The 24,379-nt window shown below is 42.2% G+C and overlaps 2 protein-coding genes across 2 annotated transcripts in view; one reads left to right on the top strand and one right to left on the bottom strand.

The window, feature by feature from the left end:
• Positions 1-656: 656 nt before the first annotated feature.
• On the bottom strand, positions 657-10,279 carry pdk4 (pyruvate dehydrogenase kinase, isozyme 4). The gene is made up of 12 exons (XM_084563830.1): positions 9,788-10,279; positions 9,376-9,517; positions 7,400-7,471; positions 6,523-6,707; positions 4,959-5,048; positions 4,649-4,726; positions 4,004-4,080; positions 3,827-3,925; positions 3,487-3,600; positions 2,753-2,866; positions 2,346-2,466; positions 657-1,349 (listed from the first exon to the last, which is right to left on the bottom strand). The coding sequence occupies exons 1-12, from the start codon at positions 9,903-9,905 to the stop codon at positions 1,300-1,302; spliced, it is 1,260 nt and encodes a 419-aa protein (XP_084419956.1). The 5' UTR covers positions 9,906-10,279; the 3' UTR covers positions 657-1,299.
• Positions 10,280-11,427: 1,148 nt separating this feature from the next.
• Positions 11,428-24,379, top strand: part of dync1i1a (dynein cytoplasmic 1 intermediate chain 1a) — a 49,656-nt gene continuing 36,704 nt past the window's right edge. Inside the window, exons 1-5 of the mRNA XM_084563829.1 lie at positions 11,428-11,830; positions 12,110-12,224; positions 12,705-12,792; positions 15,518-15,577; positions 15,762-15,874. Coding sequence (XP_084419955.1) covers positions 11,711-11,830; positions 12,110-12,224; positions 12,705-12,792; positions 15,518-15,577; positions 15,762-15,874 — 496 coding nt within the window. The 5' untranslated portion in view covers positions 11,428-11,710. The remainder of the gene's footprint in view (positions 11,831-12,109; positions 12,225-12,704; positions 12,793-15,517; positions 15,578-15,761; positions 15,875-24,379) is intronic.

The raw sequence follows: 24,379 nt of genomic DNA on the forward strand, positions 1-24,379 counted from the left end.
GTTTGCTTTAGCCGCTGATGTCCATATAGGGAGCAGGTCTTCTTCCCGGGAGCCCGGCATGCTACACCGCCACATTTCTACAGTAGGTCAAGAGAAACCTTGAATGTTTTTACGTTAAAGTGACCACAGGGGATAGAAAGAGGGTGGGAATTCAGCTGGTTGCAATCTGCAACTCCACTAATAGGTGACACTAAATCTAGCAGCGCCCCCCCCCCCCCCCATTCATATTTGCAATAGTGTTTGTTGCAGGCCTACAAAAAGACACAACAAAAACACACTTGTATGTCTGCATGTATCATGTAGAGGGAAATTGGATGACTATATATAAGGTCAGACCTGGCTCTGAGTTCTTAAAATAAACCAGCAAGGGCCACGCGCACACGTAAAAAAAAAAAGATAAGTGGAAAATGATTTCACGGTCAGCTCATCCGATCCTTCTTTTACTTGTCATTCTGTTGGAGAACACCTTTGTATAATGCTTTGTTTCAACTGCTGCCGTGCTGGTCCAGCCACAATAAACAGGACCGAGTGAGACAGAGCAATGCGACAACACCAGAATAGGGCGAGACATTAGCGGGCAGTCGAATGAAGCTGCAAAACAAGACAGGACGGCCTGTTCCCAGCCCCTATTGGCAGCGGGCCACGGAAAGCCACTGGACTGTGTCTGCTACGGCGACAGGGCCAAGTTTCCTAAAACAAAGCTGTGGAGAGGGAGAAAGCAGTCAGGGGAACTAGAGCAGTAGCATATGAGGCTGTTTACAGTACACACAGGTTTCATTTCTTTCAAAGATTTTTTTTTTTTGTTTATCACATTTCTCACAATATGATTGAATGAAGAGCAAGAAAGAGCTGGGAGATTTTTATTTTCTACATTCACTGGTCCTTTTAGTGGTGAACCACAAACGACAGTAACACTGGCCTTTGAGTGACATTCATGGAGTACAAAGTGAACACAACACGTCTAATAGTTGAGGGGCAAGTCCCAGATTTAAACCTTAAACATGAAAAGAAAATCCTTTTATATGAATCATTTAAGAGCTTAAAATCAGTCCTAAAGTATTATTATGGTGTGTGAAATTATAACATACAGAACCACACTTGTCAGATCAATACAGCCTGTGTACAGCGTTATCTGAGCGTCCAATGACACATAGGTAAAACAATGACAACATTTAACACAAGGCTACGGCATAGTGTGCACAATTTAACATTTCACAAAGCCATTCAGACCAGTTAAGTCACTTAAACACACAAAACGCGTCTCATTACATAACACTTGCGTTATGGGGTTGATATTATTTAATGACCGGTGACATGCTGAGATCCGTTGTGTAACTTCTGAAGAGACACTGACAAAAAAAAAAAAAAGGGAATTTTAGTTTTACCTTCACTTTTAACTTTTAACACAATAACGTTACTGGAAAGGTTAACTTGGCAGTGGTTACAATTAAAATTCCAATCAACGGTCACCAAAATTAAAAATCACTTCAGCTTGCATAGGTTCGTAGCTCAGTCAGTAGGTAGGTAGTGTGACATTTGCAAGCCTCCAAACACAGGGATCACAGCGCCCAGGGACGTTTGCACTTAAAAAAACAACAAAAAAAACACTAAAAATGGAAGAACTGATTCCATATTATTAAATACTGTATATATCAAAGCTAAAATAAACAGTTGGAGTTGTTGTTAGAGAACTGACGGTGAATTACAGAAGCAGTGCTGCACGGTGCAGCTGAAAGACTTTGCTCCCTTTGTGTTCACGCTGGAGTCATTGAACATGCGCCCACTCTGTTTAACTCGATTTACAACAATAAGCCGGCTTTGGCTGGACTTTTTTTTTTTTTTTTAAAGATACAACGCAAATCACAGCTTTGCTCAGAAATAAATTTAAATTACTGAACTGATACACCTTGAAAGCACAAAAAAAAAAAAAACGGACACAAACACAATATGTTAGCAAGCTTGTTTCTGAGTGTAGTGAATGAGGCTACAGATTAATACTTGTGCCATTTCTATTAGCAGCATGTCGTCGTCATGAAGTATAACACGGGGAAATGTGGTGAGCTTCTGTTGGGTTAAATTATCTGAAGGCAGGAAGAAATAACTCAGGTTAGTTATTGCTGTGTGTTTATCTAGAAACCCACACTGAGCAGGTTTCGTCATGTGTTTGTGTGAGAGCAGATCCAGATTCCGTGAACCACGCATGTGGTTTTCTCCCACTTACAGTACAAGTTTATGCATATCCTCCAACGTGTACCAACTTCAGCTTAATTCTATTATTCAAACTAGTTTCGAGCGTCCTCATCTTCCTCCCTCAGTCCGCCATCACCGAGTGCTCTCGTACTTGCCCAGCTTCTTTGGGTCCTTGCTGGGCATGCACCAGTCGTCAGCCTCTATGGTGGACTGGTAATGCCGCAGAGCTGACTTGTTGAAAACGGGAAGTCTCTCCACGGACTCTGAGGACAAGGCCTGGTGATAAGAGTAGAGGAGGGAGCTCATTACGCTGGAAACTTATCACATGTCTGCATGAATGAGAGTCACGTTAGTAACCACTTGATTAGAACTCAGTGCACCGATTAAACAGAGGCTGTAAACATAATTTTCTAACACACAACATGTGGTTAGTTATAACTTGCAACACAGCGCACATGAGTTGCACATTGTCTGCTTTATCTCCTGCCAACTCTCAGTCAGTGAAGTACACACAGCTGACACAATGTGAACCTTGCACCTTAGGAGGTAGAGCTGCTCTCACCTTCAAGTATATGACAGCTGCGGTGCCATAGCCCTCCATAGAGTACAGCTGCAGGTCTCCTTGGAAGTACTTGGCATAGAGACGGGAGATGGGCAAGCCGTAGCCAAAACCAGCCTGAATGAGGGAGAAGAAGAAGAAAGTTCCATTATCTTAACACATTTACCCGTCTGGACCAATTGTTTGATACTGCAACGATAAAAGGGACACTATATCTAGAATATTATTACAGCTTTCCTTGCCAGATGGCCCCTTCTGGCAGTGAACTAAAACTGTTATATGGCTGTCTTAAAAGCCATCAGACTCCATTGAGGGTTTACCTCAAGGTCACACATCAGTAGACCAGCAGCTCCTGTCTTCTGCTAAACTAAATTTCCTCAATTCCTTTAATACAGGCTGGTGGCTTTGGAGAGAGTGCAAGTATGGATGAGTAATACAAATGATCTGGGCATTGCAGAAGATCTTCAGTTTCACTCATGGTTACTGTTTAAACCGGTGAAATGTTGCAGACAGCATTCCACTTTGTAATAAGCTAATTTGCAACCATGCTCAGTTGTGTGAGCCTCTGTTTAGAACAGGGTGAATCACATCTTGGTTTAACTTTAATCTCGGTTTAAAAGCCCACAAGAAGATTTCACTAACGAAACTCTGGAGAGTAATTTGTAGATGACAGAGCAGTGACATGAAGATTTAAGAATAAAAATAAATGTCGGAAAGCTAGTGTGACAGAGTCTCACCAGAGGTGCGTTGCGGGAGTTGTCTACGTGGACAGGACTGGGAGCGGTGGAGTACATGTAGCTGAAAAGACGTTCAATCTTCCTCAGAGGGACCCCGCCTCCTCTGTCAGACATCTAAAAATAAAGGAGATATGCTACTTATTGTTCCGTCTGCGGCCTCATGCATAGTGAACTCCATTAGAACAGAATCTAAACAGTGTGTTGCCGTGTATATCAAGTCATCAGGGTTAGTGTTATTTACAGTATACACTCAGCAGATTTAGAGCAGAATACAGCGTGCACGTTACTGCCTTTAGCATGAACATCGCGGCCTCTCTTAACTCTCGCTGTCCTCGTCTACCTTGATAGTCAGGTCCTCGCTGCCCAGCGAGACGCGAACTTTGATCGGGGGCAGCGTGGGGCTCGTCTCGTGGGTCTCGACTGTAGCTCTCATGGCATTCTGACGAAAAAAGCGGATAAGAGAATGAGCGAGGGGTATTGAAAAGCAGCGAGTTTTCAACTTTGCTGATCACCGTACCTTGAAGAGCTCAAACAGCATGTGGTAGAGATGGGATGGCACGTATACAATGTGGAGAGGCTGGTTGGGGTTCTTGGCTGTGAAACATTTGATAATATTAACCGTAAGAAAAATAAAATTTGAGTGAATATGTTTAAACGATCACAATTTTATAACCATATGACCCTTGTTGGAAAATAAGCCAGCGTGTGTGCAGCTGTCAGCTGTGACCAGATCTATGGTACAGCTTTTTAGGTACATGTTATCCCTGCCCTGAGATAGTATAAGGGCATAACAATATAATGTTCAATTATGAGTTGTAAAACCTCGCCCTTTCCTACCAAGAACACGCCGGCTAGGTCCATATGTCTGAAGCCCTGGTACATGTTCTGACTGATTCAGTGGGCTAATTGAACGTCTGTACAGTTTTTAATATTTCTGTTTGGGTTGCCAATTTCTGTGTAGCCTGTATCTTTCAAGCTGAGGAATGTCTGATGCTGACAGGGCGGCAGGGCTTCTGGCAAATCCAGCTGACACGGAAACAGACACTAAGTCCCTGAATTAAACCAACAAAGATTAGATTTTCAGGACAACATCAGCAAATCTGTTCTCTCACACTAAGCTGAGCGCGTCCGGAGGAAACTTTTGATTGTTTTTACGACTTACAGTTGAATTCTGTGATCTCCATATCGGGGGAGGTCAGGTAATACTGCTCACACAGCATCTTTGAAGTCTCGAAGGCATCTGCAGAGTGACACAAAACAACATGAGTGAAGAGAGAACACCATTAGACAGTGTTATCTGTTTTATAGTAAACCACACATATACGTGTCAGGATAAGATCACTTCCCTACACTAAGCATATTGACTCAAATATATCAGATAATAAAGGTTCAAGCAGTCATAATTCTTCACAAACAGTGAACAGTGGAAAATAGATAACACTTCCAGTGTGTGCGCGCGCACCATTCATTACCTTTTATGACCTCCACAACATCACAGCTGGGGTCAATGCTGCCAATGTGTTTGGGATGGGCTGGGTTTACGCTGCCGTCAAAGATTAATGCTACGAGACACAAACAACAAACCCTGTGTGGATTAAAAACTCTAATGTATAGACACAATTCACTGTCCATAATGTATACGTCAGTGAAGTCTGTAAAACTGTATAACGTACATATAAAGTACAGTGAGTCCTTTGCTTTTAGGTGTAGACTATGTGGCACACATGTCTGAGGCTACATCCACTCTTACACAAAAAATGATCTTTGTTCAGACATAATGTCTTTTTACATTAACAGACGTAGGAACGCATGTCACATGACCACTGATGTACACTGCGCATGCAAGCGCCTGTGTGGACAGAGAGCAGAGGACCGGTTGCTTAGTTGCGGAAAACACAACAGAGGAAGGACAGCAACCGCAAAAAATTAAGACGAGAAAGGTGGAAATGTTGAAACTGTGACGGAAAGTTACACATGAATATTAGTTCGTACCTGGTATTAACATGCATTTTGGCTGATCCGATCTCAAGGGGGTAGCTCTGAGTATGGGGTAGAAAGAGTGGAAGAATCACTGAAGACACACTGAGATCAGAAACCTCAACTTCAACTATTTTGCTTGAAATCTTTCACAATCCCACAGCCGGCTGTGACGAGTGTCATTACTGTGCTTTAATGTATGCTTCCGGGGTTTGAATTATTGCATGTGGGATTCTCTAAAACACCTAATGTTTGAGGTGGAGAGATAAATACGTACATAAACAGAACAACACTTCTGTTCATGGTTCTGAAACAACAGCAGTAAGTAGCAATTTGTTGATTTGAGACGGCAGCTGTCAGCAGCACAGCATTCTACTTTCCACATACGTCAGATCCTCGACGCTTCCCAGCTTATACGTATTGATTTGTAAATAGAGCGGCGAACTGAGATCCGATCCTGAGCAACTGCTCAAGATGAATGTTGATGAGACGCCAGGTGTCAACAGATATACTCAGACTTGTCCACTTGGGATCAGATTACCCAAGATGCATACTGATACCAGGTTTGACCAGACTCCTCAAAGGTGTGAATTACATATTGCCAGAGAAAACATGGCAATATGAAGAAGGACAAAATCACAAATGGGACAGTATGTTTTTTTTTTTGTCTGTCATTTTTTTAGATCTAAAATGTGACACCAGAGCTTATACACCTACCGTGAATGTAGCAAAGGTAATGTACTTTAAAACAAAAATATATTATCGTGGATGTAGCCTGATCTCACAACATCTCCAGCAACACCTGAGGACTGTTAGATCTTTAAAAGGTCTGCAAAACTGCCTTTCTATGAGAAGGTCCTTGTTTTGTAAAATACACTTATCACATGTTTCATACCTCGGTGGTACAATGCATTTTGAAGTGTAGCACGATGTAAACATAACTTTACTGTTTGTTCACAAAAAAAAAAAAAAACTCCACAGGGCCCCTCTAGTGAGATGAGCTGAGTGTTAGCAGCTGTGTTGATTAACTCACAGTTAATCACAGAGTGCTATACTGACTGTGCTGGTTCATGAGCATGCGCGTGGAGATGCGGCTCATGTAGAAACGGTCCAGGAAGTACTGGACGTTCTGGTTGGTGACGGGGTCCACGCCAAACGCCTCCTTGTACTCCACCACTCCCTGAGCCATGGTGGGCACCACGTTGTTGTGTCGGTTCCGGATGTTTACTAGAGTCTTTGTAAAGCTGAGGACAACGGCAAGATGGACATGTGAGTATGTGAGGGTAGGCAGTATATCATGTTTTTGGGGCTATGCACACTGCGTTGTCTACAATGGAACACACGTATCTGTAAAATCTTGCCAGGAAAATGCTCAGGTTTAAATGCTCAGGCATACTAACTAACAAACAGGCAAACAGGCATAGTAACAATGTGCCAAAATCTCTTATCTAGTATTTGTGCAAGAGCTGATCCAAGCAAATTCTAACACAGAGGCAACAGCAACAAGGCCACTGACCACTCATCAAAGCATTCCTCCATTTATTTTCCTCTCTATGATACATTTAATCTAACAGAGAGGAAGACAAGCAGTCTGCAGTACTGTATTGGGGGATTATGAGTGCATAGCGGTGCAACAGTAATTATAATACTATTCATTTAATTAGCAAGTTAAATAAAGCAGTAAATTCTACCAAAAAGTCAAACAAACCAAATGTCAAAAACTGAAATAAACTGACCTCAGTTGTTTCCACTACAGGTGTTAAGGTTTAGTCTGAGGTGAAGTTTTGCAGAGTAACATTAAAAACAAGTCACTACTGGATTATCAGATGAGCACGGGTCATTACCCAGAAATCAAATAACAGGATCCATTAACTTAAAAAAAAAACAAGTAATTCTTAACAATCAATACATGCTTACAAAAGTGTGAATTACTTACTTTGTTAGGACATCTTTATCATCTGGATCATTTTCCAGAAACTCTACAAGCTCCAACAAACTCTGTGAATACCTGATGGGCACGAGAAGACTAGACTTTAACAGATCATATCCTTTACTATGGTTCATTAATTTTACAACAGAACGACAATTAAGCTCCAGTATAATAAAAAGATACCAGATAAGATAATATAAGATAATAAGATACCAGAGGAGATAATTTCTGCCACATTAGACATGCTTAAAATGTCTTATCCAGTTTAACAACTGTATAATACACAGTATTTCCACATAACACTGTTGTTTCATTAAATAATAGTTGCTTGTTGTGTCACAGACGTTTTATCTAGGCCAGTGGATGGAGAAGACTTGCCGAGCTGAATAAGTCACGCTCTCTTGCACTCTCTCCCTTCAGAAAAACTGGGTGAGAGGTGAGCAGCAGCAGCGTGGCTATGACTTCTATGCATTGAGTTTGTCCCTCAACTGACCTTCAGGCCTCAGCTCTAGATTAAGGCCTGTGAAATAGACCATTTCACAAGATTGCCCCCGAAACATCTGGCACTTCCTCTATTGCCTCATCGACAGTCACAAATGACAGATGAAGCCTTTTGTTGGCAATGCAAAGAGTCGTGTTGCAGTGAGTGGGAAGAAAACGCCACAGTGCAGGAGGTTCAGGGACAAATATAGTTGCTGTTGTGACGCTGAGAAAAGAGTGGGGGTTGGGTAAGGCCTTTTGTTGTTGGCGTGTCTTCATGTGACATGCACACCAAGCATTATTAACATGCTAGGGTAAAATCTGCAGAAGAACACTGTGTTTTAGCATGATGCTACAGAGAAGCAGCTGCTGTGGTGGAAAAAATAGCTCCTATAGTAGCAGAACACACAGGCAGGGCTTCTGTTCTAGGCTGTGCTCTCTTATTACTAACTTTTATTTTCACTAAAATGCCTCAGAGTATCCCACTGATAACAGCTACTCTACCAATATAACTATCATTTCTCATACACATGTTTACAGCACCTAGACACTGTACACTGTGTACCTTGCAATGGGTGTGTGCACACAGGTTCACATATGGTAGTATGATTCCTGTTTCACGAATGTGGCTACAAACAAAAAAAAATGGGGGCACAGGTGTACAACGGGCATGCATCAAATTGCATGCATCCTTCTATCAGAAGTCTGTGCTGCACCCGCACAGTGCAACATTATAGAAAGCACTGAAGCAATGCTGTAGCATATATAATGGAAACATTAAAGCCCACTACTTAAGAATACATGAATGGAGGAGAGGATCTGCTATTTAAACACAACAGCGACAATGACGCGGATAACCTCTGAAAGCATCAATCAAATGCGGTTCTCCAAAACTACAGCGCATACAGAAAAGATCCAACGGCTTAATAAAGAGACGGCTTCAGTGATCCAGACACCATTGTTTGATAGCCCTCATGTGGTAAAACTCTGACTGGCTCTATTATGTGCTTTGAAATGCATTACCCCGAATGACCAGTTTCAGCAACACAGGAAGTCTGTGACTTCTGCAAATAAATGACATAGTGGGACTCCTTCATTTTGCAGCTTAATTTTCTAGGCATCGTGAACAGACAGTTCAATGCAAAATGTTCTGTAAATTCACTGTTTCTGTCAATGGAGTCTGGTGGCTTGGAGAAGAGCAATATACTAATGTCAGTTCTGTGTTGGGGGAAAAAAAAGGCTATCCAACAGCAAGGGGTGATAATATTCTAAAATTAGCATCCAGTTGAATTGATATTGATTATTTTAGGTGGCTTAACATTAACATTTTCCTGCTGGACCTTTCCACAGTAGTTCATTACTTGTCTTTTGTGCAGGTTCTCTTCTCTGCTTCACCATAGGCCACCTTATTCAACCCTACTTTACAAAAACCAAACTACACCTTCCACTTGCTTTAAAGCAGTTGCATGATGGGTGTTTTTCATTCAATCTTCATGTCTTACCAGCTGGTGAGGAGCTTTAGGGATGGGGTGCTGAGGAGCTTGTCAGGGAGGAAATCGATTTCTTTCATGATGTTGGCCAGTCTGACAGGAAGCTCCTGTCGCAGGAACACAAAGGAGGTCTTCTCACATGCATTAGCAGAGCCTGCAATCACATGGGGGACAGGAAGAAGAAGAAGAAGAAGAAAAAAAAACACCGAGTAAGCAACAAACTGTGACCCCACGTCACAGAGTTCACAGATAATTGTGGATGATGTGTCCTTAGGGGAAGGGTTAAGGTTAGCGGTGTTTTAAATGTAATGCACCGTGATGAAAATAATTTATGTCAATGTCTGCAAAAAAAAAAAGTGAGATGCGCTACAATGCAATGCAAATGTAATATATTGTTCGAGAGGAAAAAAAAATCACCACTCACCAAAGTCAATGAACTGCTTCATAGATAAAGGAGAAGGGGAAAACTTGGAAAACCTCTCCACTTGCTTGGGTATTCCAGTGACGGAGCCGTTTTTCAGCAAAAACTGAGCGAACTTCATTTTTCCTCCTCTCTGCAGACCCCAACTGTCAATGAAAGGGAGACAAGCACTGCTGTTTTTTTTTTTCTTCAACACAATCCACTTTAGCTAGCGGGGGCTACTGCTCGGCGTCGCTCCCTCACAACATCCTTAAGGAGGCTGGTAAAGGATTGCACGACATTGTGGCTTTATCGAGCGGTTTCCTTCAAAAAACGACCAGGTTTGTTCGGTGTCCTCTAAATTCAACTTCTGCTGAGCGATGTTGTGTTGTTGTTGGGGGGCGGGGACAACGGAGGATTGACGTAAATTTCCACTAATCGTCGCAAAGCTTTTCGTGGCGCCGGGCGGAGTCATCGCCACAAGAAGAGCTGCACAACAACACAATCTTTTATCACAGCATCCCCTACCGACGAAATACGCGAAATGCTCGTCTATTTCAAACTTTTGGACGCCTGCTACAAGTATATTGGCCACAAACGGACGTTTATAATAACCGAACCGTGTTCATTTGCGACATATTTGGACGAGCCTCTTGAACTTCGTCGTATTGAGTTTCCTCTAAGCGGTTCCACAGGAACAGCTTCCAGCTACGAATTGTAAATATCCTCTTTTTTTTTAAAAAAAAGAAAAATAAATATCAGACGCTTTAGAAAAGTACAATATCACTTTAAAATAACAATTTATTACCTATAACAATTTGTTACCTCGGCGCATTTTTCTAAATCCCCACAAGATGGCGGCGTTGCTCGCGAGACTGAGCATGTCATGGGAGGTGGGATTTCCTCCCATCCTCCTGAACATCATCATCCTGCTCTTCCCAGGGATGTATCGGGGTGCACCGGGTGCACCTGTTTTATATCTAATTTGGGCGCTCGGCTGCTGAAATGCCCCGCTTTAACATTTGCAGTCAGTGACCACTCGAAAAGGTTTGGGGCAACCAGTCCGGTGCTAGCAGTGAGGCCTCGGCTCAGAGGATGTGTTGATTTTTCGTCCACCCCCCCCCCGAGGTGCAGCAGTGAGACAGCATCTTTGCCGGTGACACATCATTATCACTGCGAGTGGACAAGGTACGGGAGAAACAATGACACCATGTTAACAAGAATGTTTGCGATAAAACAGGCCCATTTTTTTGCGAGCAATTTGTTAGTAAAAATGACAGACATTAGAGGAAGGCCGTAAACGCATCGTCGTTAGAATAAATCCTGTCACATTTGCAGTTAGCTTGCTGCGAATGAATCAATGCTAACGTTAGCCACTTGCAAACAAATGCTTTGCTTTCCTACATCATATGCATGTCTAGTCATGCGATTTGTATTTTTGCCGTGTTTTTGTCAGTTTTTGTATTATAAGATACAGCGTCACATATCATCATACTTATATATGCTGTATGTTCAGCCAAAATAAACGTACCCAATAAGTGTTTAGTATTTGAACTGTTTGCATACAGTTCCCAGCAAACCAGAGGATTGTAATGTGACCCTTATAAACTGATATTTTAATTGATTATAAGGAGCTGAACATGAGAAATGGCTACATAAATATAGCCTACACACAGTGTTAAGACCTACTGAAACAGGCACAAGTGTCACATTTCCCTCTTATCTCACAATGATCTGTTTTATCAATGTTAAGTTCTCATTGTTTGCAAGGTTATGGTGAATACAGATGTATAACTACCACACCCAGTGGAGTTTCTAAACCATTTGTTATGCTGACTGGATCAACCGATACGCCTCCATATTGTGTCATCTTATAATGAAACCATAGCAGTGTCGTATGCAGCTCATCCCTGTTTGGTCCTCTCACTTCAAGCCCCATAGGACGCCATGTCGGACAAAAGTGACCTGAAAGCAGAGCTTGAGCGCAAGAAGCAGCGCCTCGCCCAGATCAGGGAGGAAAAAAAGAGAAAGGAGGAGGAGAGGAAGAAGAAAGAGGTAAGGAAGAAAGTGAGTAAATTCGCACAGCCCGCACTTGTATTGTGTCACACATCTAGTTTGTGTGTTTGACTGCTCCCCGTCAGGCCGTGACAAATAAAAGGCCGAGGTTGTGTGTGTCGGGTGCATACAAACGTCTGTGTGTGTGCAGAAGGTTGGTGTTGGAATTTTGGATCAAAATGTGCATGTGCACGTGCATAGTTTAATTTGATCTTGCACTCATTACGTGTGAGCATTGAAGCCGTCCTTTGCCTCGTGATGAATAAGTGTTTCTCTATGTATCCTGAGCAGGCGGAGAGCCAGCAGAAGACGGAGGCCGCCCCAGAAGATTCAGACTTGGATCGCAAGCGAAGGGAAACTGAGGCCCTGCTACAGAGTATTGGCATCTCACCGGAGCCTCCACTAGGTACATGATGTCCTTAAACACTAGACAATGAATGAATCGTTCTCATGAATCACATGAAATATAAAGAGAAATTGAAATGTAATTAAATGTATCACTGGGACTGATTAAATTATTTCTGACTGGCCCGTGTGAATTCAGGAAACCATGCTGCTCCTACAATGTATAACCTTCACTTTTGCACAATTCTAAAATAGGTTAAATCTCGAGGGTATCTGTCACTTCCAGCGAGATTTTGGAAGTACTGTTCTCTAGTGGTGTAAAGATGTAACAACACCCCCCCAACACCTCAAAACTGGGTCACTGCCATGCCTGTAATTAGCTTAGGTTATTTATAATACATCTCCAAAAGCAGCTGACTACAAACACACAGTAAATCGATATATTCAAGATCCTTCTTCTCTGTTAAATTACTTGTTTTACTTTGTTGCGCTTTTTTAAGCAGTCCATTGGTGTAAGATACTTGTTATTTTCATCTTTCAGTCCCGACCCCTGTGTCCCCCTCCAAATCAGTGAGCACGCCCAGCGAGACGGGGAGCCAGGACTCTGCTGATGGAGGAGCAGCAGGCAGGTGGGCCCAAAATCACACACTTCGTATGAACGTTCAGTTAATTTATTCACAGGTAACTTTATAACAAATGCAGCTTTATTCCCATTTAGGAAAAACTAGTAGTGAAATGTCACATTCATATGTAAAGTAAAACAAAAGTATTCAGAAGAGATAAGACACCTGAAAACTGTGTGCTAAGAAGATTTGATCATTCTCACATGCCAGGCCTGCTCTTTGAGAGGTTACCAATGTACTATATACTTATAAAGACACGTAGGCCTTAACTTGAACCTGAAAAAGGATCATAATTTCAAGGGACTCTTGGCTGTGGCTATTCATGGCACTTTGTCTTCTTTGACACATTTTCTGTTTGTTTTCTTGTCACTGGCACAACAGGTTTAGGTAAGGATGGGTGTCAGTGATGGTGAAGTTTCCTCGTTAGGTTTTGATTGTGGTGTCTGTTGTTTGTCATCCAGTGTTTTGATGACCACTGTACAGCTCTTGCGTTTCATATCTAGACAAATTACGTTTGATTTTGAGGTAAGTCTCAGCTGTAGTCCTTCCTGCAAAGTATATCTAACTATGAAAGCACTGTGAGATGAATACTTACAAACATTATATGTGAGAGTAACGGTGGTAAACTTTCAGAAAGCAGCCTCGGTTCTCAGTACGGAGCAATTCGCTTGAACCTTGTTTGTATAGAAGTGGAAAAAATGTAAACTACTTTTCTGTCATATTTGCTCCCGCTACTTATGTGCTTATACATTCATTACTCACCAGACCAGTGCTGGAGCTTAACTTCTGCACATGGCTGCTCTGGTGAGACACGAGTGGTCATCAAGCGCTTTCCATTTGCTTTTTAATGGCAGCTGACTGCGAGGTCAGTGTGTGAGTGATGCCTTCAGGGGTCATTAGTGATGTGTTGTTCTGGTATGGCCAGGGGTGGAATTGGGGCTGAAGAACGTGCAAAAGTCAGCAAGTCAAGTTCGTAGCGGAGAGGAGTTCTCTTATGTAAGATGTTTCATTTCTCTATAGCTTTTACAAATTGGATTTTACAAATTGGTGAGTTAGTTCTAATGCCTGGAATTAAAGTTTTTTTTCCCCCCCAAATCCACCCTGGATGATGGCATGCCATTTTGAGCTTTTCCATTTGTGGCTGTGTATGTGTGTGTCCCTTCTTAGGTCAGGTTTCTCTAAAAACAAGTCCCAAGCACAGATCTCAAGGTAAGCATTTTCATGTCAAACCAGGAACTCCCCCTCCCCCCCACCCCTCTTTAGCTGAGGCTACCCTCTTTTAAACACAAAGCGGCACCCACAGTCTTGGTCGTATCGATGTGTTCCCGTCATGATTCATAAGATCAAAGCAGTGCCCTTTCTCCCCTCATTTCTCTACTCCTCTCTGGTCTCTACTTGTCTGAAGCCCCGCTGTTTCCCTTAATACCAGGTTGAAAGATTTCTGCTCGCATGAGTTGAGCCACAGAAGTCATTTCAGTCTTCACGGAGTTGACAGCGCTGCTTAAAGTGTCATCCCCGTTACTGTAAAACAGCCGCTCTGTCAGGCTAAAGAAATGCCTTGCCACTCTCACCTGGCACTGGGTGGCACTTGGCTGAATGTCTAACGGCGTGTTCGCTGTCCCTGAAGGTGTCATCAGGAAGTGTAGAGGTGTTGGAAGCATATCCTTTTACACCTTGTGTATTTCAACCAACTTGCCCGGAAACTGTTCCAGTTTCAGCTGCCTTTTGATTTCCCTTTAAGTAAATACCTCCTACTTCCCCAATATGAATTAAGCTACAACTGCGTCCAAATGCACTGAATGAGCTCAGCAATTTCCTCACGCTTTGTTAAACTCATGGATCATGCATGGCAAGTAAAATGTCATGTATGTAATGCAGGCTACATCTTGATATTTGAATTTATTTTGATCTTCAAATGCTTCTTTTTACTAGTTCAATATGTACAGTGTGTTCTACGTGTTATCCTGTGGATGGGACATGTTAACTGGATGCATAACTCATGATTTCCTTGTGTTATTTGACACAAAATTGCCACCAAATGTCACATAAATGCATTTTTAAAAGGAATAATCCAGGGTTTGAATTGCTTAGAGGCTTTTCTGCACTGTCGGGAGCCAGTGGTTAATAATTTGATGCACAGTAACTACATGAAAACCGCTCAAAAGCCTCCACATGTCCTGGTCTGTCTATAATATGTGGTGCATAGACAAAATATCAGATAACTAGTCGATGACTTAAAGTCAAGACTTTATGAAATCTAATTTCATAACGTAAATCAAACACTGGATTGATATCATATGTGTACATTGCAGATGGTTAAAACAATTCATAAACATTTCTGCAGAGCTGCACACGACAATGATACATTCATGGTCCATAAATCCACTACTATTTTTAGACCAAGAAATCTATTATGACACATGAGCCGACATCAGTACATAAATAGCCCACAGTGATTTGGTTAAATGAAATGTAATGTCTCCCTAATGTATAGCCCTCCCACGCTACATCCACTTATCTAAACATTTTCCGTTAACAGCGTCCTCTTGCATGAAATTCAGTGGAATCTCCTGTGTTAAGCTGTTCTCTGTATAAGTGGTCTGTGGGTGAGTGTGCATATATGTGGTAACGTGCGTTATTTGATTCATGTGCGTCAGCGTTTGTAATAATGTGTGTGTGTTTGTAAACATGCATGTTCTCTCTTGCCCCCCCCCCCTGTTGGTGACTTCAGGACACTGCAGTGGGACACAGACCCCTCTGTGCTGCAGCTGCAGGCTGATACTGAGCTCGGGTACATGTTTCTCCTCTCCTCTTGTTCTCAGTCTGCCAAAATAATGACACTGCAAAACACCCTAATTTGGCATTGCATAGTCCTTTCAAAAAGACACTTGACATTAAGTAAATAGAACATTTAAAGGTGTGATGTCTTTTATTGCTGGTAGACACTTTATCTTTTATCTTTTTCTTTCATCTAGGCGCAGGATGCAAAGGCTGGGGGCCTCTAAAATCACACAAGTAGACTTCCTTCCCAAAGAGGTGGTCTCTTACTGCAAGGAGACGCAGACACCACTCATGTACCTGTCTGAAGGTGAATATTTGTGTGTGTGTGTGTGTGTGTGCATGAGTGACTTTAAGAACACCGTGACGCTCCATATCATCTATGTGTCCTTCTTAAATTTAGGCAGTTTTAGGGTCTGTTGGGTGCCAAATATCTCGAGAAGCACCATGAAGGCTTCACATTGCAGTGGCTGTCGTTTCTGTGTGGTGGAATTTGATCCTGCTTTGGTTGTAAGCCTGCAAACCTGGAGTGATTTAAAGATCTTACACAGAGATATGAGAGCAAGAGAACAAGGCAGGGAGAAGCTGACAAGTGTCAGACTGTCAATTATTATGTCTTCAGTCAAAGAGCATCATGCTTCAGACTCCTGGTTATAAGTGGAAACAGGCTGACACGCGGTTGACGGTGGAGGATTGCAGTTTGCGTGTCATAAATGTAAATCTGTGCACGTATGCTTAGATATCAAGTTTAGTATTCCTGAATAGAAAAGTTCTCATTCAGTTTATAATTATTTAGCGTGGGAAGAAATGTTTCACATGAAAAAAAATGCCTGTTTGTGTGTGGTAGCTGCTCATAAAGAATGTGAGGTTAAGTGTGCATACATGTGAAAATGTATATGTGCATATTTGGGTCTCTGCAAGTGGGCGTTCACATGTGTGCCGGGCTGCAGCTGCTAAACATATCCATATGGTCACAACTTTTTTCCTGCACCGGGTCTGGCAGAACATTCATTGGTGATTGCAAATTTAAAGGCATATATATATATATATATATTTGTGAGTGTTTTTCTATTGGAGGAGAAAGTGAATTGAGATTTAAATGGACGTTAAATTAAACTCAAATCCTTTGCAGTTGCCCAGTGCTGATATTCCATTCAGAAACGTGTTCTTCACGTGTTGTAATGCACATACAAATACTTCTCCACTTATATAGTGTGCATTCGAGCTGACTGTCTGGAACACCAACACACACACACACACAAATGCCCCCTATCCTTTCCTATCATCTTCTCTATCTTCCCTCTTCTGGTTGCCAACACAGCTGGCAGCCATGTGACTGTGAAGGGGTTGTACTTCCTGCTTCCTGTCATTATAATAGATGGTCTGGTGTAGATTCATACTACCCCCCCTCCACCAGCAACCACCATGCACATACACATGTCTGTCCAGATCAGCATCCAAAGGGCCTGCTTCAACTACCCCCCCCCCCCCCCCCCCCCCCGTTTCCTTGATGGACCCGGGAATAGATCGTTTATTCAACAAGTGCACAGGCACTGACTCACACATGGGCCTACATTTATAAATAACACAATCAGAATTAGTCTTTCTTGGACATGCAAGGTTTCAAAAAAACTAATTGTACGGGACAATTAATTAAAGGCTGATGAATAAACAGGCAAACAGTAGTTACTATTTACAGGTCAAGTATTCTGTGCACACCCATAAATGAACACACACATTGTGACTGGTTAGAGCCTGCAGCGATGCTATATGTCGGTCCATTTAAGATTTGTTTGTTTTCAGCTTCCAACTGCATTTTCAGGAGGTCACTGTGTGTGTGTGGGTGTGTGTGTGTGTGTGCGTGCGTGTGTGTGTGTGTGTGTGTGTGAAAGAGGGAGAAAACATCTGGGATCCAGAGCAAGGCTGTGGTGGTCTGCAGGGAGGTGACCTTGGCCTCAGGAGACCCTTCCTTTGCAGACTACCACAAGGCTTGTGTGTCTAGAGGAAGGGGGAAAAAAAGAAGTTGATGGTAGCACCTGCCTGCATTTCTGGCTGTGTGTTTGTTCAGGCCAGATCCTTTGTTGATTACTGAACCCAACACACATCTCATGTTTGACACACACACACACACACACACACACACACGTCTCCTTTTCAGACTGCAGCTACAGGTTATTGACATAATTAAGCTGCACACAATGTTTCTATTTAAGATTCTCGTGAAAATTGTAAAGTATTACATTTTACAAAATACAATAAAATATTTTCTTGGAGGGCGACACAGTGGCGTGGTGGTTAGCGCTGATGCCTCACAGCAAGAAGGTTCTGGGTTCGAATCCAGGCCAGCGGTTGGTTCCCTCCGGGTACTCCGGCTTCCTCCCACTGGGGACTAGTCCAGGGTGTACCCCGGCTCTTGCCCAGTGACAGTGGGATAGGCACCAGCCCCCCAGCAACCCTTCACAAGACAAGCGGTTACAGAAGATGTATTTACTTGGATTCTTCTCCACCAATTTAATAACTGGCAACAAATAGATGCTAAATATGTAACACTAACATACAGAATAAGTTTGAAAAAAAAAAAGCAGTATAAAGTGTAGCAGTGGGTAGAAATACGGGGGTGGGGGGCTCGCCTGGTTGAGAGAGCATGCCTTAAACTCAGGCTGCAGCCTTGATTCCAGCCTGCAAGTTATCTCCTCTTTCTTGCCTCATTGCTTCCTCTCTTTTTTCTTTGACATCTAAAAGGCCAAAATATTAACCCTTAACAATTATTATTAACAGAGAATACAAAAAGTATTCAAGAAGTGATAGGGTAAAGAGTAATCTGTCACTTAGAGTTGAAGCCGTCCCTTAATGTTGTTGTACGTGTGCGTGAAAGGTGAGCCAGTGCAGGCTGTTGAACCCAAACCACTGTAACCTCGGTCACCTTCACAATGAAATAAACCATAGTTGGTAGACAGAGCCAGTGATGTCAAATGAAGCTCCTGATGTGTTTTGCAACTGCACAACCACATGTTTCCATTGTCCAAAAGCTTTACTCTAAAGGCTGGATAAGTCCTGGCAATGCTGGGGTCTAGTAGCATGCAGGTCATTGAACCCAGATAGGTTTCAAATTGATACATCCGTCAGTTTACATCTACATTTATTTTAAGTACCCAGATTTATTTTTGCCTCCTGTTTTTATTCTGCCTCGATCTGCCCTCCCTCTTTATGTCCCTTCCTATTTTTCTTCTCCTTCTTCACGGTCCGACCTGGCCTAAACTGCTGTTGCCTCTTTGTCTTGTTAAATCATATCTAATACGCTAAGAGAAGAGTGGGAGGAAGTGGGAGAGAAACCCAGCTGCCTGCTCTGGAGGAGTGAGCGGAAGTGGATCTGTTGGCTTAATGATGGTGGTGTGTCCCAGGGGTGTGTTTGGATTTGGGTATTTATTTTTGTAAACCCACGTACTGTATTTGTATAGGGTCCGGTTCGGACAACTTGATCTCTGATCTAGAAAACTGAAAAGATTAATTCCAGGCGAAGAATTCGTATTTCTCTGTGGCGTTTTTAACTATCCACAGTCTGGTATGTCTATTAAATGCTATGGTCTGAAATTACTTGTTGATCCTAAAAGAAGCAGATGGTTTCACATTAAAACTGGCATTTCTGCATGAGTGTGTGTCATTGTAATCACTTTAAAGAATAGTCAGATGAGTCAGGGATTCTCTCATGGCTTCTTTTTCTCGTGAACTCCTGACCTCCTCATATCTGACCTCATGCCCAGAGTGGTTGCGTATTTGTGTGTGTGACGTGAGCGCACTCTTAAAGAGTGTGTGTGTGTGTATCGAAGCCCAAATGCAGTTTCATCAAATTAGATGTGATCAGACTCACTCGTGTGTGTCTGTTGGTCTTCTTACACAAGCGTTTGTGTTTTAAAGCTCCCACAAAGTTTGTGTGTGACTCTCATTTAAAGCAGTCAATGATGAGGCTTTTCATTTCCGTGTCCAATTTGTGTCAATATAATTGTGATGTGTTGCTGTCTGTGCTGTGTTCTTTTCCCACTGGCTGCTCACTGATCTGTCTGTAGCGAGTGTCCATTGTGCCGGGCAATCGGATTAGCCCCAGTCACGGTTGGCTCCAGCTATTTACTGCTATTCTAATGGGTATGAATGGACATGCTTGTTGTGAGGGACGGATGCTTTGTCTAGAGACATAGCAGGGAAATAAAGTAAGCTCTACGGCCGTGTGTGATAGTAACCTGACCTACTAAGGTCAAACTAAGTGTGTTGGGTAGCTTGTGCTCCATGCAGTCAGATCTTGCATCTGATTGTGCTGACATCTTGAGAAAGAGAAGTGACTTGAAATCCATCTGAAGGTGTTTGTAACTTTTTATTGTTATTTATTTTTAGAGAATTTGAAAAGACAGTGTGTCTGGTCAGTTTTATCGATATAATTCAATATCAGAAGTTACATATTTGCCATAAGGGTCCTGAAAATAGCTGTGCTAGGAACTGAGCTGCTGAGTAGATGATGCATAGGAGACAGACGAGGGGTGAATATTCATTATTTAAACACCATCAGTGCAGTTAATATAGTGTTTTAATAGTTTTTGGCCAGTCCTTGTGCTGAGCTTAATCCCTCTGGGGTTTTTTTTGTAAATAAAGGTCAATATCTGAGGCTGAACAACGTAACACAACGATGACTGACCCTGTGACTGAGGATTTTTTATATTTGCATTGTCACGAACTGGGCTATTTTTGGAAAACATGCATATTAGGTTACTACTGGTATATAATCTCCATAAAAAGATATCTGGATATGAATTCAGAATGTTAAATCGTCATGAGACGATAGGCGACCAGTTCAGAAACTGCTGCTAATGCAAGCCGCTGCATCTTCACAATAAAAGCATTCAACTGGCATTACATGAGTTGGCTTTTATTATGAAGTAGCTGCAGCTAAAATGCAGTTTTTGCACATGAGCTTAGCACTTACCACTACAGTCCAACAAAAGCATCTTCATATGGTCATTTCTTCACAAGAAGCAGCATCTACATTGACCTGTTAGATGAAGAGCTACAGACTCCCAGCTCCTTTCACTGTTCTATGCTTTTCTTCTTCTTCTTCAACTACCGTGTGTAGCATAAAATCAGATCAGTTCTTGCGTGACTCATTTGTTAAAACAATAGTAGTTTATTTTGCTTTCCCCCAGAATTCAGTTAAAGTATTAACAATACTGTTGCTGTTACCACCAGAACCCACTCGTGTCGCCAAAGAAATCAGGGCTCTTCGAGATTGCTAGTAATTGCTATAAATTGTGATATAGGTTGTCCAATAAAAATCTTTTCTAACCAAAAAGGCAGAGCCCAGTATCACACTGAAGAAATGTGAGATTTCACATTAGTAAAATGTGCGCAACCTTTGTGTGTGTCTCTCTCTCTCTGTCTTTTTAGAGCAGCCATCACCACTTGGCCATGAACGATGCTAATGTCAGTACGTTGACCGCACTGCTCTACCCCACTGATCCCAATCTGAAGATAACTATCAGTACGTCTGTGCGCTTTGTCGAGATCTTGGCAAAGATAGAGCCAGGTCAAGGGGACTGTAGGCATTACGTGTTTGTGGATGCGCACGTATACAAGCGTGCAGGTTTGCATGGGAGTAGTGTGAGTCTGACCCGGTTTGTAGTAAATTGGTTTCGCTCAGTGGAGCCTTAAAATACCCGTAATAGGTCTCAGTGGAAAGTAGCCAGTGAAACGGAGTGAAAATGGAGGGAGGAGAGAACGCAAAAGGTGAAGAGAAATTAGTGGTAACTAGAGAATGGAGAGAGGAATGGAAGAGAGGGAGAGAAACAAATGGAGGAGAAGCAGTAGAGGCCGCGGAGGGGCGATGGAGACGTTGTGATATTAAAGCAGTAATTGTTTGCAGTGAACCAGAAGTAGGACCTGAGAAATACAACTCTGTGTGGACTTGTGTATAATTTGATATTGCAGCTTTGGAAAACCCCCCTCCTCAGGGTTAAAGGTTCACGAGGTCAAGAGTTGTGCGTCCGAACGCAAAAGTGCGTGACTCTCTGTGTGCCACCTCTGTAATATTTACTGGCTCATTAGTTTTCAGGCTTTAGTTGCTCAGATATCCACTCCGTAAGTGTATTTACTGGAATAAGAGGGTTTATTTGACATTTGGAGGACTGCTAATGGCCTTTAATTGCAAGAGAAACCCCATGTCCGAGCAGCAATCTGAAAAGACAGACTCATATTCTTACAAATGCGCACAGACGGACACAAAAGCATTCAGATTCATAAATGTAAACACATATGGACACAGTGTCATACACATGAATAAATAAACATAAGCTCCCCCTACAGATATGAACACAGACAAAGTGGCCACACACACATGCAAATACGTCACATAAGCTTCTCATAATCCCGTAATGGAGCAGTTAAGAAACCAAACCTCGGATTTATTGAATGAGCCCGACATTTGGCAGCACATTAGTCCAATTAGAGTGTTTACTTTTTTCCACAAACTCCTAAACATATTAAATATGGTTCAACAGGTCTTAAACTTTCGATATTTATCAACAGCTTTGCAAACAAATGTCCTTTGGGATTGAATCCATTAGGACTGGGTTTTAAATTGGCACCAGAATTATTAGACCTCGTGTCTGTCACTCATTACTACAAGAGTTGAAAAGTTTATAGCACTAGTTCTTGTGTTACACATATGACTTCGTGTGATGTGCTGCATGAGAGCGGAACAGTGTTTACTGGATTGGCAGGATTTTTCATGCAGAACCAAAGCCGGTCTATGTTATAGCTGATTATGTAGCCCTAATGCAACAATAGAACTGGAAACGATACATGAATAGTTTATGTTACTAATGCGTCCGCATCAAGTACCAATAAAAGGTTGTCAAATGACCACAGTGATTTCTAGTTTTATTTCTTTAATCAAATCATATCCTGATTTAAATGTCAACGTTTTTCAGTTTTAGAGTGCATCTCGTTCTTGTTGGTTGTGTTTAAGTAATTATAACATTTAAGAACCCAAGAAATTATATTGTAAAAAGATGTATTTATATAATCAAAGTCAAAATATCAAAGGATACACAGACACATAGTGTGTCTGGAGGTATTCAAGTTTAATTAATAGACACGATTTAAAAATTTACACCTATAAGTCTGAGGCATTATCGACACTCACAGATGAAGTAAACGTGTTGGATGTATTAGAAGCGCAGGACGTGACAAGTCATTTATCGTAGTCATCTTGTTGGACTGATAGGCAGGTGTAGAGACATTTTTAGGAGGTCCAAAAATTCTGGCTAGAGGACTCGGTGGAAGCATCTCTGAAGTGACAAAAGGTGGTTTGAGTCAGTCATGAGTAGGCAATCCAACAAAAGTGATCCAAAGTGGATATTGTTTTTGGGGATGTGCTGGATCATCTGAAGTCTAATCTGCTGCATCTTGGGACATAAAGGATCTTCTGACGGTGTTTAGACACCACAGGACACTTTCAGAGGGTCTTGTAGAGTTCGTGTCCCATCCCGCCAGAGCTGTTTGGGAAGCATGAGAAGGACCAGATGCATAAATGGCAGGACCCTCTCTGGCATAAATGGCATAATGTTTTGGATTGTCAGCATGTACTTCAAGTTTTCAAAGTCATTTAAGTATGTTGAAGTTGTGAGAATGCATGTGTGACAGTTTAGACAGGGATGCTACAATGACTGTAGGGTTACATTAACAGGAGTTTATTTTCGAATTGCAACGTAATCAGTCGTAGTGGCTGTGTAAAGTTCAGTTTCTCCTACAAGACATCACCAGGAGTATTAAAGTATTACTGTGTCGGATGGAGAACTGCAACTCACACCAGTAACTCACTGCTCGTCTAGTTGAACGTCCTTCAGACAGTTTAAACCGTGTCTTTGATATTTCCTATAATCCAGCGGAGCAATGATGCATTCATATAGAAACAGTGAATGTAGCACGCTCCGAGTGTATGCGATACCGACATGACTGATCGGTTTGCGGGCAGTCTTCAAGGTCGTGGAGGGAGGAATGCGGTTGCACGAGTGTGTATTTTGCCCTGCGAGGCGCTTGCATGTGTCTGTCTGTGTGTGTGCATATGATTGTGTACCCAGTCACATATGGAAGCGCTTGTCTCATACGTTGTTGTTCCAGCCAGGCGGCTACAACAGGCTGAACAGACCAGAGAGAGGGTTAGTGTGTGTGTGTGTGTGTGTGTGTGTGTGTGTGTGAATGTGTGTGTTTTCTAAAGGCAAAGTTGATATAGAGGATAACCACAGTGAGTGTGCCCAGAGGATCCTGGACAAAATGTACTCAGTTGTTTTACTTTAGTAAAGTTAAAGTAAGTTAGTAAGAACTGACTTTTTTTTGGTTTGATGACTTTTTGACTTTTCAAACAGCCATTGGCTTTGAGTAGTAGTGTGCTGCACGTGCATATTCACACACACACACACACACACACACTTCAGATCAGACATGAGCTTTGCTATTATGAACTCCCCTAGTGTTTTCCCTGCAGACGCGCATAATCGTCCGGCGCTTCTCACTTTCTCTCTTCATAAAACGGCACCGAGTTCAGCTTTCATCGTCATCGCCCTCAAAAGGGTGCAGCCCTCACTCCCGTTTCACTTGCAGAATTGATGCAGGGTCCCAAGTGGTTTCTGTCAAAATGGCCATGGCAGTCAAACCCCAGAGAAAAAAAAACAACTCGATATTAGAGAAAAATAATGTCTTTCACGGCGCGTAAGGTATTCAAAGTGAGTCACAGATGATTGCAATTTTCCCCTATGACCACCGTATAATAAGG

Source organism: Chelon labrosus (assembly GCF_963514085.1).
Source record: "Chelon labrosus genome assembly, chromosome: 16".
Classification (NCBI taxonomy): Eukaryota; Metazoa; Chordata; class Actinopteri; order Mugiliformes; family Mugilidae; genus Chelon; species Chelon labrosus.